Here is a 17,520-nt window from a genome sequence, read left to right as displayed (position 1 = left end):
GCGTCAAAAGTTATGGTGCCGTTGTATAACAGCGCCGCGCCGTAAACTTTAGGGCCGTGCTTTTTCACGTGATGCCAACCTTGAGAGGTTTAGAGACACGGCGCCGTGCTGCCATGCTGCAGGCTGAGGCACTTTCTCCGGGCGTGAGGGCGACTAGCAGCGGTAGCAAGCAGTACTGAAGAAGGAACTTAGGCAGTGCAGGCAATCATAGTGCTGTGGCCTAGCAAGGGCTAAAGGAGAGGGTAGGGTAGGGCCGTAGGTGCCGCGCGCACGAATATACTCCAAGGGCAGTAGGGCTAAGGAGTATTTTTTTTTTTTGGTTAGAGATGAGATAGATGCATGCACGCCTTAAATGCTACCCGCCCTATAATAGTGCTTGCTCTTGCGTGTAGTAAAATTCACGCATGCATACTGCGTGCATGGAGAGTGTGAATGCATGAATTTTTACCGCGGCCGTAAAGTTCACTTGTGAACATATTTAATTGAACGTGTAAAATATGCCTCTAAAAATTACTTTTAATTGTTAAATCAAATAATGCTAGTATGATCCTGTAGCTTCCGCGATACTTGATTTTTGCCAACACGGGAAGCCAAAGCCACCGCGAGCCTCCGTCCGTCCATATGTAGCTGCTGGAGGAACTCACCCAGACCAGCCAGCCAGCAGGCCGTGAGGCAAATATTGCGTGCGCACCAGCACAGGATCTGCACCGGAACTAATGATGCCATCGTCTGTTCCAGAATGCAGTATATGTTGCACTCCAAATATCAGCGAATATGAATGCATGCATTGCAGAAGAGAAGAAGATCGGACTTCTATCCTACGGCTTGTCAGTCGCAGTGTATGCTCGCATGCATGGAGCAATCGCTACTAGAAAAATGGTACCGGTTGGTAAGGCTTTAGGCACAAGTTTTCCAAATGATACCGCGAACCCGCGACCTCTTGGCTCGCGCATACCTTTATTACCATCTCATCTACACAACATTTGTAATTAAGAGATACTTAACCCATGAAGGATCCCTTAGTATCGGATGTTGTTAACCGGATGGTAACACCACCCGGTACCAAAGGCTAGATATTGGTACCGGGTGGTATAATCACCGGGTGCTATCCTGGTACCAAAGGCTAGATATTGTTACCACCCGGTACTAAAGCGTCCTTGGATCTTTCCATCCATCTTAAAAGTACCTGCATAAAAAGATAATCCGGTACTAATACTATGTTGGTACTTCGATGCCGTCAGTGCATCAAAGGGGAACACTCAAAGATAAAATAAAAATTATTACTAAGAAGACGTAAAAATATTCATCATAGGAGAGACTGTTTGAAGATAAGTATGCCGAAAATAAAATTAAATATCATAAGAACAAAGTATGTTCTAAAAAAATATTTTAAAAAATTATTTTGTAAGGATTGTTACGGTGTTATCTGAATTTGATTTGGATTATTGCTTTGCGAAATAATTTTTTTAATTAGAATAAAGTTATTGCACATAAACCGAGACATATCAGTGCGGCACGGACCTTCGCTACGGATGAGCACCCACTCACGCGGAGATGCTATGATTTTCTTCCCAACGTGACTAGTCCAACAGTCACAGTCATGTTCCCTATAAGCTCTCTCTCTGCACTGCACGTCTTTACCTCAGCCTGCAGCGCAGCGCCACGATCTTTGACGCCGTGCAGTAAAGCACGTCGCCGTGTTTTTTGACCTTTACATGTTGGCATCTACGTGGAAAAGCACGGCGCCAAAAGATACGGTGTCGTGCTCTTATACGATGGCGTTATGGTTTTTGACGCCGTGCTAAGAGTCTATTTTTACAATTTTTTCTGCTGGGATCCAAATATAAAAGATTTTCTGAAAGACTAAAATGCAAAAAAATATGTCCGGATGGACTCCCGGTCTGATCGCGAAATACTGTAGCAGCAGCAGCTTTTTTTTTTTACATTTTTTCTAGTCTAATGACACGACGCAGACGTGCGCTCGCTCACCATATCTCTGTCTTAAACCAAAATTAAATAACCAGTGGTACTTCTTGACTTCACCCTGTGTGTATGCATTTCACTCCTCCATCGCAACCCGCTAATATTAAAATTTTAAATAGCCGGTTATAGCGGACGCTATAGCATTTAGTTCGTTAAAACCGGCTATAATTCGCTAAATACCGGTTACACTCCATTTAAAACCAAAACTAATATATATAATCTCACCAGAGGCGGCGACATCAAGCTGGCACGTCGTCCTTGATTAGCGAGACAGACGATCAAGAAGCAAGCAAGCAACGTTGGAGAAATATATTAATTCGAATGTGAGGTGACGGACTAGAAAATGCCCACCAGTCCAGCTCCAGTCGGGCTGCTGCAAGCCTCACTCCCGCTAATACATATGCATGTGAGTGACAAAAATAAAAGGGAGGGAACCCGGTGTGGGGTTCGTTGCCTATGTGGCTATGTGTAGCCCTGCCTGTAGCGGCGAAAGAGCTCGTCGGTCTTGGCGGTGCGGAAGGCGTAGCAGCCCATGGCGTAGACGGCGAGGAGCGCCGCAGCGGCGACGGCGAGGATGAGGTCGGCGCGGCGCCACTCCCTGCGGAGATTCTGGAGCAGGCCGGCCTTGCAGGAGGCGCACGAGTAGCAGAACTTGGCCTGCTCGTTGCTCCAGGCGGCGCAGTCGGGGTCGGCGGCGGGGCTGATGGGGCTGATCCAGTAGGTCGGGGTGACGAAGGTGTAGCCGCACCTGGTGGGAGGCTTGCAGCAGCCCGACTGCAGAGGGCTGAGCGAGGCGGCTGTGAAGAAGCCCTGCGCTGTGGCGTAGGCAGCAGTCTGATTGAGGTCGGAGCAGGTGGGTGTGGCGGCCAGGCAGGTCTTGATCCGGTCCCAGCGGCCCGGCGCGTCCAGGCGGGCGCGCAGCCATCCCGAGTAGTCGTCGAGGTCGTACTCAAGGAAGGCCCGGCTGGGGACCGGGCGGCCCGAGGAGGCGGCGGTGACCGCGAAGACGAAGGCGGCGAGGCAGGCGAGCGCGAGGACGAGGGCGAGCATGGCGACGAGGTATGCGAGGAGGAGCCAGGGGAGGCGCCAGAAGGCCCCCACGAAGCCGGCGAGGCCGACCGCGAGGACCGCGACACCGAGGGCAATGACAGGCCACTGGAGGATCTGGACGCAGGCGTTGTCGGGCTGCGTAGACAGCCAGATGCCGGCGGCGATGACGGGGATGGAGAGCAGCGCGGCGACCAAGTTGATGGCGGCGACGGCCAAGTAGTTGAGAGCCATGGGCGATTATTGCTTGATTGGTGGTACGGTCGGTGTTGGCGTGCGATGCGATCACAATCTCATGCTAGAGCATAGCATATATGCTCTGCAGCCTTTATGCGTTGCTTTCTCTGCAATTCATTCCCTCCTCGACCGACCGAGGAGGAGGCAAGGGCAACAAGCAAGGCAAGCATCTTTCTGTTCCCTTTTCAGTTTCCCACGCACGCAGCCGGACAGCAAACTCGACTTGGCCGGCCCACTTCCGCTTGGGCTCTCATTGTCATTGCAGGAGAACACGCATGGGCTGGAATTTGGCTGCTGGATTGATTCTTGATCGATGTACGATGTATGTTTGACTAGCAAAAGGATCCTTCGATTCCGTCGTCCGGTGTATATACCCTATACTAGCTAGGGTTAGGTTTATCCATGCCGGAGGTGCCGCGTGGATCCTTCTACTGGTGCCGCTGCATCTCCGGCGAGCGACGGCGTGGATGCGTCGAGGTTGGTTCGTGGCCAGCTCCTACGACGTCTACGCCGGTTTCCCTGCCTGCACGGAAGGTGACGGCATCAGGTATTTGACCGTGCCGGCGCTGAGGCACAGTCTTGCCTTCCTGTCCTGCTGCGGCTCCAACGTGCGACGGCGGGGATGCGACGAGGTCGCCATGTCGACTTTCGGCGTGGGCCTCTCCAACATGTCCGGCGGCTTCCCCGACATCGCGAGCGGCGGCAACATCAAGTTCTATCCCTTCCTTGTCTCCGTGGTCGCCGGCAGAAGATTTGGAAGGTATGGCTACCAATTCGATGAGAAACTAGGTTAGATTTTGGTTCTCACCTTTTTCGGTGGTTCTGTTCCCCTCTTGAGTTTTGCCGTCGTGCGGTGAGCCAGAGTTTCTGGTGGATCTTGAGGCGTCAGATCTCTGGTCTTCCAGCGAGGTGATAACTGATGGCCATCTTCAGCTAGGATGCTCAGCGGTCATACGTTCGATATACTACTCTTGGTGGCAATGAAAAAATATGGTGTTTCGTCGTCGAGAAGGGGATCGGCTGCGGATGGCTGCTCCGATCGCCGGCGACGAGGAGGACCGGGAAGTTCTTGCAAGGGCTGGGTTGTAATTTATCTTTTTCCAAAGGGTGTTTTTGTAAGAATGTAAACATTAAGGATTATATGTAATATATAAACCCGTTTCTAAAAAAAGCAAAAGGATCGAGAAGCAAGCAAGACAAGCCAAGCCATGGCCATGACGTGAGCAGGCAGGAGGAGACAGACAGTGGATATTGGTGTCTTGTGCCTGCGGACGATGATAAATGTGCCAGAGCCCAGATCTAGCTAGGCACCCACCCACAGGCCACAGGGGATGCGATTGCAGGCCAGGGGATCATGAACTTTCTTAACAAGGATATAGTATACTGATGAAATTCAATCCAGGCATGCAATTAAGACGACGGCACGCATGCCATCTCCTTGTCCGATCGACCACGTTGCACGCGGCGCAGCCCTCCTCCCGGGCCTCCTCTCCTTCCTACAACAACAAGAAGTCTCACGCGCGCACAACAAACACCTACCACCACCCACATGCAGACATCATCATCCAGCATCTTCTGTACCAAACAGAACAAACTCCTCTCCTCTGAATCCTCTGATCGCGCGACTGGCCATCCCCGCCCGTCCCAAGAACTTAACCATCTCGCTAGCTCGCTCGCTCGCTCTCCGAACAATTTCATTTGCGGCAGGATATGATGGCTGCTGTAAGTGGCTGGCATGCATGCGCTGATTATTCCATCTATCGATCGCTTCCTTTCATCAGCTGTATCCATCACATCGATCGAGCGACTGCATGCCCTGTTGTAACAGGTTCAGGACGAGGAGCATGGGCAGCATGGCTGTGCCGCCGCTGCTAGGGCGGCGAGGACGGCGACGCAGGATGGGTCGGTGGATTGGAGCGGCAGGCCCTGCCTCAGAGACAGATCAGGAGGATGGCTTGCCGGCTTCCTCATGCTGGGTAAGTTAATTAATTCCATGCTCCTGTACTGCATGTTAATGGAGTTTAATTTCTCTATCAACATGCAGTGGAAATAAACTAGCTAGCTAAACGCTACCTTGCTTGTCAGTTATTCATTCTACAATAGTTACTACAAAAGTAACTATACCAGAAGTTTTAGCTACACTCGCTATCAGTATATATTAGTATATGTATGTAAACATGCTCATTTATCACTTTGAGTATATTTATATACTAATTCTAAGATACTTCAAAAGGATATATAACATATATAACATATATACTATTATAGATGTTCTAATATGATCACATACTTCATGTACATGCTCTTCAGATTAGATACATTCTACGTGTAGAATAAAATATATATATATATATTATACATACCCTACCGTACGATGACCGGTCGGCCGGGCTGGGCAGCGAACCAGACTCTGGTGACGTTCGCCGTCAACTGCGTGGGGACGAACCTGGTGACGTTCATGGCGGTGGTGATGACGCTGGACAACGCCGACGCCGCCAACCGAGCCAACAACTGGGCGGGCACCACCTACGTCTTCTCCATCGTCGGGGCTCTCGTCAGCGACTCCTACTGGGGAAGATACAAGGCCTGCACCATCTTCCAGATCATCTTCCTCGCAGTGAGTTTAATTTAGCTTTGCTTTGCTTAATCAATTGAGATCGAGACCATTTAAACAAACAACAATAATGCAAATTAAAACCAAACAGGGTTTGGTGGAGCTCTCCATAGCCTCCCATCTGTTCCTTGAGAGATCCTGCGACTTCAGACACGGAGAGGCCGGGAGACAAGCACAGCACTGCAGGCCACCAACAAGAGCCGAGTCGCTCGTCTTCTACATCTCGATCTACCAGATCGCGCTGGGAACCGGAGCCTACCAGCCTGCCGCCACGACGTTCGGCGCCGACCAGTTTGATGAGATCGACGCAGGCGAAAGGAAATCAAAGTCCGCCTTCTTTGGCTACTTCTTCGTCGCCAACAACCTGGGGGGCGTGCTCGCCGTCACCGCCCTGGCATACATGGAGGACAAGGGCCAGTGGGTCCTGGCATTCTGGATCTCCACCGCGGTGGCGCTCGTTGGTGTCGTCCTGTTCGCGCTCGGAACCCTCAGGTACCGGCACTTCCTGCCCAACGGCAACGCTATCGTCAGCGTTTGCCAGGTCATTGTTGCCGCGACAAAGAACAGGCATGTCAAGACTCCGCAGCAAGCACAGGATCTGTACGAGGAGGCTGATTATGGGAACGACGAGGATGCAGCCAAGATTAAGAAGAAGAATAAGATGCTGCTGCACACACCAGATTTCAGGTGTCTGGACAAGGCAGCGGTGGTGGTTACTACTTCTACTCCACCAACAAGGCATCAGCGCCAGTCATGGAGCCTCTGCACTGTTACTCAAGTGGAAGAGCTCAAGTGCATCCTGCGGCTGGCTCCAATATGGGTGTGCAGCATCCTCTACTCCACCGCCTACTCGCAGATGTCATCCGTATTCATCGAGCAGGCACAGGCCATGGACGCCTCCCTCTGGGGTCTCAAGATCCCTGCTGCCGGGATGGGCGTTTTCGAGATACTGGGCGTGACGGCCTTTGTGTTCATCTACAGCTTTTGCATTGCCAGGATCGTGTCCAAGGTCGTGTCACGAGAGCCTACCGAGTTGGAGAGGATGGGCGTTGGGCTTGTCATCTCCACACTAGCCATGATCACGTCCGGTCTGGTGGAACAGCAGAGGCTCAAGCATGCGACGACGCTGACACAACCGTCGTCGTCCAGCTCCCTGACCATCCTTTGGCAGATCCCCCAGTACGTGCTGATCGGAGCGTCCGAGGTGTTCATGTACGTCACTATGACGGAGTTCTTCAACGACCAGCTCCCCGAGGGCCTAAAAAGCCTCGGGAGCGCCATGAGCGTCGCCTCCATGTCAGCTGGCAACTTTGCAAGCAGCCTTCTGGTTACTGTGGTGATGGCCATCACCTGCAAAGGCGGCCAAGCAGCTGGGTGCTGGATACCTCAAGATCTCAACCAAGGCCACGTGGACAGGTTCTTCTTCGTCATAGCGGCGCTCAACGCCATGGATCTGTTGGCGTACGTGATCTTTGCAAAGAGGTATAGACCTGCTCCACTCATCAAACCTGCAGGAGCAGATGAGAACGCATCCCCAGCTGATCATGAAATGTATATATAGTTAGCTACTACATATATATGATGCAATGTATGGAATTATGGATTGGATGGATACCTTCGCTCGTATTCGTTCTGTTCCAAATTATAAAGGTCATTTGATTTATATAAATTTTACTATATATCTATATATATATATAGATAGATATATGCTATGTCTAGATAGATACACCAGCACTGAAACCGTTATTGGTTTTTTGATATTTGCCCCGGCCACAGACCCTAGGCATTTGTCCCGGATTCAACGGCTAGGGGGCATGGGGCTCTTTAGTCACGGTTAGTAGCTGCAGTTCAAAACTTTTTAGTCCCAGTTGGTACCACCAACCCAGACTAAAGGGTCACCCTTTAATCTCGGTTGGTGGTCCTCCACGGGTTAGTTTCAAAATGAAAGCATCCCAACTAGAGTCATATGTGTTGGGTAAGTGGGATGGTAAGGAAGCTATGCGTGAGGCATCTCAGGTTCAAATCCTGCGGGGTGCATAATTTTTCTAGCATCACAGACCCTTTAGTCCTGGTTTTTATGAAGATCTAACGGCCTATAGTAGCTTAAATAATCCATATCAACTACACCTCCCTTCGCTACCAGAAACCAGATTTATCTTGGCGGTGCAAACCCGCCAAGGAATATAGGTAAACTGCCAAGGTAAATGTCCTTGGTGGCCGACCACTAAGCAAAGTCCGCCAAGTACAGAGAGCTAAAGAAAGTCGATATACTTGGCAACTGACAGCTAAGGATTATTTTCTTGGCGGTTTGGCCGCCAAGCTAACCATACGCCAAGAAAATGTTCAAACCGCCAAATAAATTTATATTTTTGCCGGCCGGATCCCGCCAATTAAATTATTTTTCTTGGCAGTCCCTCCCCGCCAACTTAAATTCTTTCCTTGGCAGTCGTTCCCCGCCAACTTAAACTATTTTCTTGGTGGCCGCTCCCCGCCAACTTAAACTATTTTCTTGGTGGCCGCTCCCCGCCAACTTAAACTATTTTATTGACGGTCGGTGCCGCCCCCCAACTTAAGTTATTTCCTTAGCAGCCGTGAACAGCCAAGTAAACAACTTTGCTTAGCAGCTGGTCTCCGCCAACTTAACTTGTTTCCTTGGTGGCCTTCAACTGCCAAGGTAAAACAGATTTAACTTGGCGGCTAGTCTCGCCAAGATAATTCTAATTTCCCTGGCAGTAAATTGCCAAGTTAATTCATTTCCAGCAATTAAATTAGCAAGAATATATTTGCACAGAACCAGGAAAATACAAACAAAATCATTGCTTTAGCAATCACAGTTCAATCGAGCCAAATTGGATTATATGATTGTATCAACAATGTATGGATCATATTTCCAACAACCATTTGCTCAGCACAAGTCCATTTTGCATAGGGCAAACATGTCACCACCACATCATCATGCCTACAGATAATCTAGATGGCAATATTGTATCATGCCTACATGCCATCATCACACACTCACAAAATCACAAAATACTCAGCAAAAGCTCAGCTACACATCATATGTTAGCTTCTACCAAAATAGACCAAAACAAGTTAACATCACATCCTGCACTGTCACTAGTAGTTGGCATTAGTGGGTCTTATACCAATTCCATTTGATGCTTGTACATCACAATTAAGGTCACTGCAGCAGTTATCAACGATCGCCTTCGACGGCTTCCTCGTTATCAGCCTCCTCTTCTAAGTCAGGATCATCATCGCCATTTCCTTCAAAGGAGCCATCGTCGTCATCATCCTCTTCATTGTAGCTGTTGTCGTCATCATTGCTTTCATGAGTGTTCCCACCATTGCGCCTGTCATCAACTGAGTGGGAGTATCCATGCGGAGATCCAACAGCTCTCCATGATGATGTGCAGAAAATTTGTACCATCTGCACCAATACAGATAATTCCTAGCCAAAGAAGCTAAGGGCCGGACCAGCAACAAAAGGATCACACAGTCCCCAACAGCAAGGATCATAGATGAGAGACACTATATATTTTTCCTGCTAACTCATCATGGTTGGATATTGGAGGAAAAACTTAGTAAGTGAAATAAATCTGTGCATGCTATATTTTTTGTCAACTCAACCTAGCAGTAGAAAAAATATGAGCTGGTAAGAAATAGGAAGATGAACCTAGCAGATCTTTTTAGTTGATCTTTGAAAACAACTGTTAATGCTTAAGGAGCTAACCAAAAGAATTAGGAGTATTTGCCAAGCAAAACTGAGAGGAATCAGCCAAGACAAACTGATCTTGGCTACCTTACCATGAACTTAAAACTAAGGCTGACATTTCTAATCAACAAGAAGCCAACTTTTCACTGCTGCAACTCATATTGGCATTCTGCCACCAAACAGTATTAATTATCTAGATGAAATATCCTCAAAGTAAAAGGCATGAATTCTACAATCATTCAATAAAATTTGTAACCTGTTTACGACGTGCATCAAGACTTTCTAGATGCCGCAACAGCTCTGGAGGTGGTTCTTTTCCAAAATCAGAATACATTGTATGCAATTGAAAATGTACCCAGATGAAGATGCATGCATAGGACATGTTATTTGATAGAAGCAATGAAACAATTATTACCATGATCAGTGCACGATTAACATTATTTTCCTCAACGAGTATCCCATTAGTCTCTTTCAGCTGCTCACTTTCTTTGAGCACTTTTCATAATCAGCAGGATTGATTGGTTTAAAAGGTACTGATTTACTATGTATTAGAACGATTGCCTTGTCCACAGCACCATCGCCTGTTGGAACGCGCCCATGCTTCATGCCATTTCCTACAATGTGCAGCGCCTTCCCATCAAGTTCTTGTGAATTCTCATCTGGAACTAGCTCTCTGTAGTCATCCTAAAATAAGCAGCAAAATATAGACATGTGAAAAATATTTATTGTACCATTATTATGGAACTAGCACTCTGTAGTCATCCTAAAATAACTAGAAGATATTGACTGTACCAGAATGTAAGATTTGCTAAGAACAAAACTGATCAGATACTACTGACAAGGACCTTTAGATTGGATATAAACTAACAACAACATTTGAAATGAAGCTAAGGTAATCAAGTAAATAATGCAAAGCATACCAAGCGGCTTTGTGCTTTTTGGCTGCAAATGGGACCAGCCCTTCCAGTGCTGTCTACAGTTTTGAATCCAGATTTCATTACAGCATATGTGCTTAAAGTGCCACTCTTCTCAGGACCGTAAGTATGTTCCTATAAGAAGGGAAACAAAAAATTATGCAAGGGAAAATATTGTAGAGGTCAATCAATGGCTTAAGCAAGACAAGGATTTGTTATACCAAAAGTTGTTGCGTCTCTGTAAAATTTCTTGAACCTCCTCTGTTTTGAGCATTATCTTCAGAACTCATGCACGACCGTTGGGCTCTCTGTCTCTTTCTCTTGTACTCATCAGTAGTCCAGTATTTGGAGAACCAGGCCTAAGGCTATATCCAGCAGCGTTCTCTAAATTTCGTTCTCTAAAGGAATATTCCCTATCCTTTACAGACTCCCCTAAAAAGATTCCGTTCTCTATATCTCCTACTCTGCAGCAGCGTTGTCTAAATCTCGTTCTCTATATCTTACCATCCTCAAAAAGTCATCTTTCTCTAAAACCGAGACCTAGCGCTAGCGTGTTGCGGCGGCGGAAGCAGTGGATACAGAAGGGCGAGCGAGACGCCACATTTAGCAGCACTGGTGGCCATCCGCTAAAATAGCGCACGCTTTACCTGCTCCCGCTGGACCGTGCAGCGACGTCTCCCGTTCGCTAAATTTATGATAGCGAACATTTTACCGTCTCCGCTGGAGACAGCCTAAGCTACCTTATTGCACCATTCCAGCCGACAAGTTAGGTACTGTTCTAGACCACGTCCTCATCTGGGAACGAGTTTCCAACGCAACCACCCTGTCGGTTAGAGTGGATATCCATTTATCCATGCGCTCAATGGATTTATGGAGCCTGAGGTCCCTGATGGCGGCGGTGATTGCCTGTGTCATAGTGTTTGTCATCACCTGCTGCCCCTGCTCGATGGCCTCACGTAGTTGATCTTGGCTCACACACTCATGGAAGTATTTGGGGGTGCCACATCCATCATCACCTATCATTGTAGACACAAGACCAGAAACAAACAGTGAAGGTTATCCCTAATAATCTACTACGCAGGAACAGTGGTGCCTCTCAATAGACACCGCAATAGGAAAACACCTTACCAATCTCTTACAAGGGTCTTACTAGCAAGGCAAAGGATACATGGGAGGCGTGCTCTGCGATTGCAAGGGTAAAAAACCTGCTGTCCAAAAGTTGTATGTGGAGCTATAGGAAGGCCAAATATATGAGTGGAACACAATTCAATAACAAATAGTAATACTGAATAAATATCCAAAACTACATGTCCTTAATTGCTGGTCTACTCGTGTCCTGGGAACAGTAGTGTCAACAAGAAAGGCACAAGGATGAATTTGATGAACAGCAATGACAAGATCAACAAGTATCTAGCAGCACTATGAGAAACAACAGGTGAAAGCCTCCTGTTTTGTCTTTTAGCACTAGTAGGAATCAAATTTTTATTTTTTTACTTTTATTTTTTTGATATTTTTTCTCAACCAGGGGCACAAGAATCGGAACAGTACCAAGGATCAGCTCAAACCGATGAAAGATGTGATCGGTAGAAATTCGTGAGCGTTTGGAAAAACTGGTGTTGGAACTTCGGAGCTCGAATCAAGTGCCTTCCTGATTTTTTTTAATTTTTTTTGAGATCGCTGCACCCGGCATAGCGGGTAATCATATGTGCAATTTTTTGAGAGCTTTTCGGGAAAAAAATCACCTCAATCGGAGTTTCGAGCGAAAAGGTATGCCCGTTCTAAGGAGGACCCTCCGAATTAGGTTTTGCTAGTGGTTGAATCGGAATCGGATGCGAATCGGGTGGGGGAAACAAGTGTGCAAATGATGGCAGCGGAAAAGGGAAACATAACGAACTAAAACAAGAACTAAACCAGTAACAAAAATACGAACTAGGACACAAACTCAACACTACGGACTATGAAGTAGAATTATGCAAACGGTTAAACACGGTCTAGGAAGGAGATAATTTTTTTTTGGCTTTTCTGTGGATTTGTTGTCGGTCAAAACCCACCGGCGAGCAGCGACAGGCAACACGAGGAGCCAGGAGGCTTCCGGGACTGCTGGTGGGCCCCGGTCCCTCGGTCAACGGCCCAAGAGTCCGGCACACGCCCTGGCTTGGTGAAGTGCTAGGCATGCCACCTGACCTGTACCTGATCAGGAAGGTGCAGAAGTCGTTTGTCAGCTATCTTCCTGCATGCACAGACACGTTAAACATTAGTCCGAGCCGTGATCGGCTCTTACAATGACCCCCAAGATCAGCTAAAGAAGCCGACGGAGTCATCGTACTAGGTCGGACCCATCCGGACAACAGGTTGAACCTTCGGGTACTTATCAGAATCGGCTAGAAGAAGCCGATTGCCATGTTTAACAGATCGGATCTACTAAACATATGATCATTCGCACAAATCCGATGGAAAAGATAGAAACATGCTATGTAATTACCAAGCTAATCCAATCTACGACGATAAAAGCTTTCACCATGTAACCGGAACATCCTATGCGTAGTTAAGCCTAACGAACATGAAAGATAGCAATACTCTAACCCAAAAAGAGGCCTAAAAACCAACTAACAAGTTGATTCCCGGAACAATCCCTCGTCAGATTATCATAAGGCACCAAACATGCAGCCGGAACATTTAACCCGTTTGAAAGGGCCGAATCATACAGATATTAAACCAATCCTCTGTAACACAAAGAACTACCATAACAGATTGGATCTACCATGTAACAACAGAGCAAGGCGCTGCCCCTGCGCCCGAGATCGAACGTAAGGATAGCTAAACGATTATGAACAGTGAGCAAAGCATGAATCTACTATTCGGAATCATTGCAGCATCATAATCGTTTAAGATAACTAGTGCTACTCGCCATCAAAAACGCTTCAGTACGAACAACACAAGATAAACAGATAAACGTGACGATGCTCCGACCATGCAGGACATGATCGGAGCAGCATGTCGATTACCTGGAGAAAGCCCTTGGAAAGGGGTGGCGATGCGCCGAGAGTTTGTTGTGGATGATTGATTCCTTTATTGATTCTCACGATACATATTTATAGTCCGGAGACTTTGATCTTAACTAACCCTAGCTGATTACGATTCAATCTCTAACTTACTATATTTAAACTATCCTTAGATACACGGCCATCCTGGCCCTTGACACGTTTACACAGAGGCCAATTCGCAGACCATTACGCTGATTTCCTTCAGCCCATGTTGCTCTCGGCCCATCCTTTGGCCCAGTCAAATTATGGCGATAACACATGCCCCCCTGGTTTTGGCAATGAAAATTCCAAAACCATTGTTTCTTCGACTTCTCGGACTTGTGCACGCGCGTACTGCTCCCAATGCCGTCAGACGCGGCCCTTCGACTTCCTAGGTCCGTACACACGCATCACCTTCCAATCTCATTGGGCGCGACCCTTCGTCTTCTCCCTCGAGAAACGCGCTAACGCCGCTTCGCCTTCCATCTCTGCTTTTATAAAACGGTATCAGCGGATTCACCTCCACCCATCTTCTTTCCCTGTGTATTAGCCGTGCTAACACACTTTGCATCCCCTGATAATGGCTTCCTCTTCCTCTGTCTCTTCCAACTCCCCTTCATCTTCTTTCATCATCTCCATCACTTCTCCTGACTCTGAAACCATCTCCATTACTTCTCCTAACTCTGAAACCTCCAGGGAGGCAACACCGGAGTTCGATCCAATGGCTTCATACGAAGATCTCGCTCCTCTGCATTGGGACGCAGAGGAGTGGAACTTTAGCACTTGGTCAGAGGACGATGAGCCCCTGATCGATGATGAGGACCTCCAGATCCTTCTTCACGGTGCTCTGGACGAAGACGACGACAACTCCTGGGATGGCGACTTCTTTTCTTTCTCGGAAGAGGATACCCAGATTACTTCTTCAGATGATGATTCAGCAGCAGGAGGATACCTTCGTGGCGGATCATCGTCCTCAGAGGACGACGAGGATTCCAGGAACGACGCCAGTCGTAGCAGCGATGATGGTGGCGACAGTAGCAGCACTGGCGGTGGCGATGGCAACAGTGATGACGACACCAGCATTCCTCCCCCGTACAAGCGCCGCAAGACCCTAAGGACTTACTGGTGGTAGTTCATAGGGTCTTCCGCCATTACGCGCAGAGCCGGTAGATCGGCTTCTTTTGTAGTCCCCCTTTTTGTAAATAAATCCCTTATTTCGGTCCAGTGTTTTAAGAATCCAATCTTCTAAAGTCTAATGGCATCGCATCGGCCTCTTTTCCTGCATTGCCGAGTTCTTCCTAAGTTGTCGAGTCCAACCTCGAACTTTTCTTTTATCCCAAGAACTCGAGTACCCTACAAATCTCGCTAATAACAGGAGTACTCCGCAATCAACTTCTTTGCTTGTTGTTAGATCTCGATCCCCAATCAGGTCAAAAAGTACCTAAAAACCTCGAAAAGAGGTCGAGCCTGTTCTTCCCAGATCAAGAGACACCTGCGATCATCCTCTCTGCTTTTATCGAGACCCGGAATTTGCAAGGCCTGATCATCGCTCTTAAAGTCGATGGCTCAACACCGGCTGTTCAATCTCTTAGATCCGTGTATGGACCGGCACTGCCTTTTTCTTTACAAATCTAGCTTGTCCGTCTCGTTCCTCCTTATAGCCTGATGCATTGCATCGGCTTCCAAAGTACCTGATAGATACTGTCCTGCAGCTTAACATACCACAGGGTACCCGGCCAGATCAACTCGATGTACTGCACAGTACTCGATTCCATCTACTTATAGCCCGATGTATCACATCGGCTTCCCTCATAAATACTCTGATTGGGTTAATCCACAGCCTGATGCCTTGCATCGGCTTCATTACTCATCTTCCCACATGCTCGGGAAATATTTCTTGAGATGCTGACCGTTGACCGCTACCGGAAATTTAATCCCATCCAATTCCTCAAGCATGTATGCATTTTCTGGCAGAGCTTGAACAACTCTATAAGGCCCATTCCAATTCGGAGACTATTTACCATATGCTGCATCCTTAGTCCCCAATGGTAGCACCGCCTCCCACACTAAATCCCCAGCTCGGAATTCTTTCGGTTTAACCTTCTTGTTGTATGCACGGGCTACCTTGGCCTTATTTTCTTTGATCTTTTCCAGTGACCAGAGCCTGAGTTCTGTAATGTCTTCCATATTGTCGCTCATCAGCGCTGCATACTCTTCAGCAGTCAGCTCAGTCTGAAACTCTATTCGTCTTGAACCGGCTGTAATCTCCCATGGCAATACGGTCTCTTGTCCATATACCAGATGGTATGGTGAAGTTCTTGTTGCCCCATGGCATAAAACACGATAAGCCCATAATGCTTCTGATAACACTTCATGCCAGCGCCGTGGGTACTCATCAATCTTCCTTTTGATCAGCTTGATTAAGCTCTGATTGGACGCTTCGGCTTGTCCATTTGCTTGAGCATAGTACGGAGATGACCTGATCAATTTAATCCCCATGTCAGCAGCGAACTTTTTGAATTCATCAGATATGAATACTGACCCTCCATCTGTTGTAATGGTCTGAGGAATCCCAAACCTATGAATAACGTGTTCCTTGACGAAATTGATGACGTCCCTCGACGTTACTGACTTCATAGGAACAGCCTCTACCCATTTGGTAAAATAATCTGTGATGGCCAAAATAAACTGATGGCCTTTACTAGATGGAGGATTAATCTTACCAATCATGTCCATGCCCCAGCCCCTGAATGGCCAAGGCTTGATGATGGGATTCATGGCCGATGCTGGTACTATTTGTATTCTTCCAAACCTCTGACAGGCTTGGCATCCTTTGTAGTACTTGAAACAATCTTCCAACATATCAGGCCAATAATATTCCGAGCGCCTGACCAACCATTTCATCTTGTGAGCTGATTGATGAGTCCCACACGTACCTTTATGGACTTCATGTAAAAGCCGATTGGATTCAATCGGCCCCAAGCACTTAAGCAATAATCCTTCCAGAGTTCCGTAGAACAAGTCGTCCCCTATCAAGACGTACTTCATGGCTCTGTAGCGTATCTTCTTAGGTGCCCCCCGAGCCGGATCCTTCAAGTAATTGAAGATATCGGCTCTCCAATCTCTCTGATCCAACAGGTTTATTGGAAAATCAGCTCCATCCGCTGTGTCCTTGTAACCGGAGGCCATTTGGGCAAGATCATTGGCCTCAGAATTTTGCGCCCTTGGTATCCAGTAGAAGTTTATATATCTGAACTGGGCCATTAACTCCTGGCATTGCCTCCACAAAGGAAACAACAACTCGCTCTCACATCGATATGTCTCCGTAAGCTGAGAGATGACCAATTTAGAATCCCCAAAAACTTCTACTGCTTCTGCTCCAGCTTCAATGAGTAACTCCATACCTTTATGCACCGCTTCATACTCGGCTAGATTATTGGTGCAAGGTGCTGGCAATCTGATTGAAAAGGAATATGTTGCCCCCGAGGCGAGACGAGCAAGATACCTATACCGGAACCATCTCCACAGACTGACCCGTCAAAATACATCGCCCATGCGCGGATGGAAAGCGCTGCTATGTCTGTGCTGGTTCTTTCCGCAATGAGGTCAGCCAGCGCCTGCCCTTTGACTGCTTTCGCAGGTTGGTACCGGATATCAAATTCTGATAGAGAAAATATCCATTTGCCAAGTCGGCCTTTTAACACCGAGGCCGATAGCATATGCTTGATCACATCTGATTTGCAGATGACAATTATCTCGGCAGAAAGCAGGATGTGGCGGAGCTTTGTACAGGTAAAGAATAGACAAAGGCATAATTTCTCAATTTCAGAGTACCTTGTCTCCGCATCTAACATCCTTCTGCTGAGATAAAAAACAACTCTCTCCTTGCCATCCTGCACTTGTACGACGACCGAAGCAATGGAAGTGGTACCTACTGATAGGTAAACATGAAACGGCTTACCCTGCTGGGGTGGTGATGCGGACATC

General features: G+C 47.5%; 2 protein-coding genes across 2 annotated transcripts; one reads left to right on the top strand and one right to left on the bottom strand.

The window, feature by feature from the left end:
• Window positions 1-2,282: 2,282 nt before the first annotated feature.
• LOC112877244 (protein TORNADO 2-like) lies at window positions 2,283-3,442 on the bottom strand. The gene has a single exon (XM_025941482.1). It carries the CDS (start codon window positions 3,262-3,264, stop codon window positions 2,446-2,448), a length of 819 nt encoding a protein of 272 aa, XP_025797267.1. The 5' UTR covers window positions 3,265-3,442; the 3' UTR covers window positions 2,283-2,445.
• Window positions 3,443-4,980: 1,538 nt separating this feature from the next.
• LOC112873459 (protein NRT1/ PTR FAMILY 7.3-like) lies at window positions 4,981-7,442 on the top strand. Its single transcript, XM_025936405.1, has 4 exons — window positions 4,981-4,989; window positions 5,096-5,243; window positions 5,667-5,884; window positions 5,973-7,442. The coding sequence occupies exons 1-4, from the start codon at window positions 4,981-4,983 to the stop codon at window positions 7,440-7,442; spliced, it is 1,845 nt and encodes a 614-aa protein (XP_025792190.1).
• The last annotated feature ends 10,078 nt before the right edge of the window (window positions 7,443-17,520 follow it).

Source organism: Panicum hallii, chromosome 9 (genome assembly GCF_002211085.1).
Source record: "Panicum hallii strain FIL2 chromosome 9, PHallii_v3.1, whole genome shotgun sequence".
Lineage (NCBI taxonomy): Eukaryota > Viridiplantae > Streptophyta > Magnoliopsida > Poales > Poaceae > Panicum > Panicum hallii.
The sequence above is the reverse complement of the archived record's forward strand: the minus strand, read 5'-3'. Positions and strand labels throughout refer to the sequence as shown.

What these genes read in the sequence shown, in the direction of transcription:
- LOC112877244 (XM_025941482.1), bottom strand. Translation starts at nt 3,264, where the DNA reads ATGGCTCTCAACTACTTGGCCGTCGCCGCCATCAACTTGGTCGCCGCG.
- LOC112873459 (XM_025936405.1), top strand. An exon ending in TGCCGGCTTCCTCATGCTGG is followed by an intron (nt 5,244 to 5,666) that starts GTAAGTTAATTA and finishes CGGGCTGGGCAG; the next exon opens with CGAACCAGACTCTGGTGACG. An exon ending in TCCAGATCATCTTCCTCGCA is followed by an intron (nt 5,885 to 5,972) that starts GTGAGTTTAATT and finishes AAAACCAAACAG; the next exon opens with GGTTTGGTGGAGCTCTCCAT.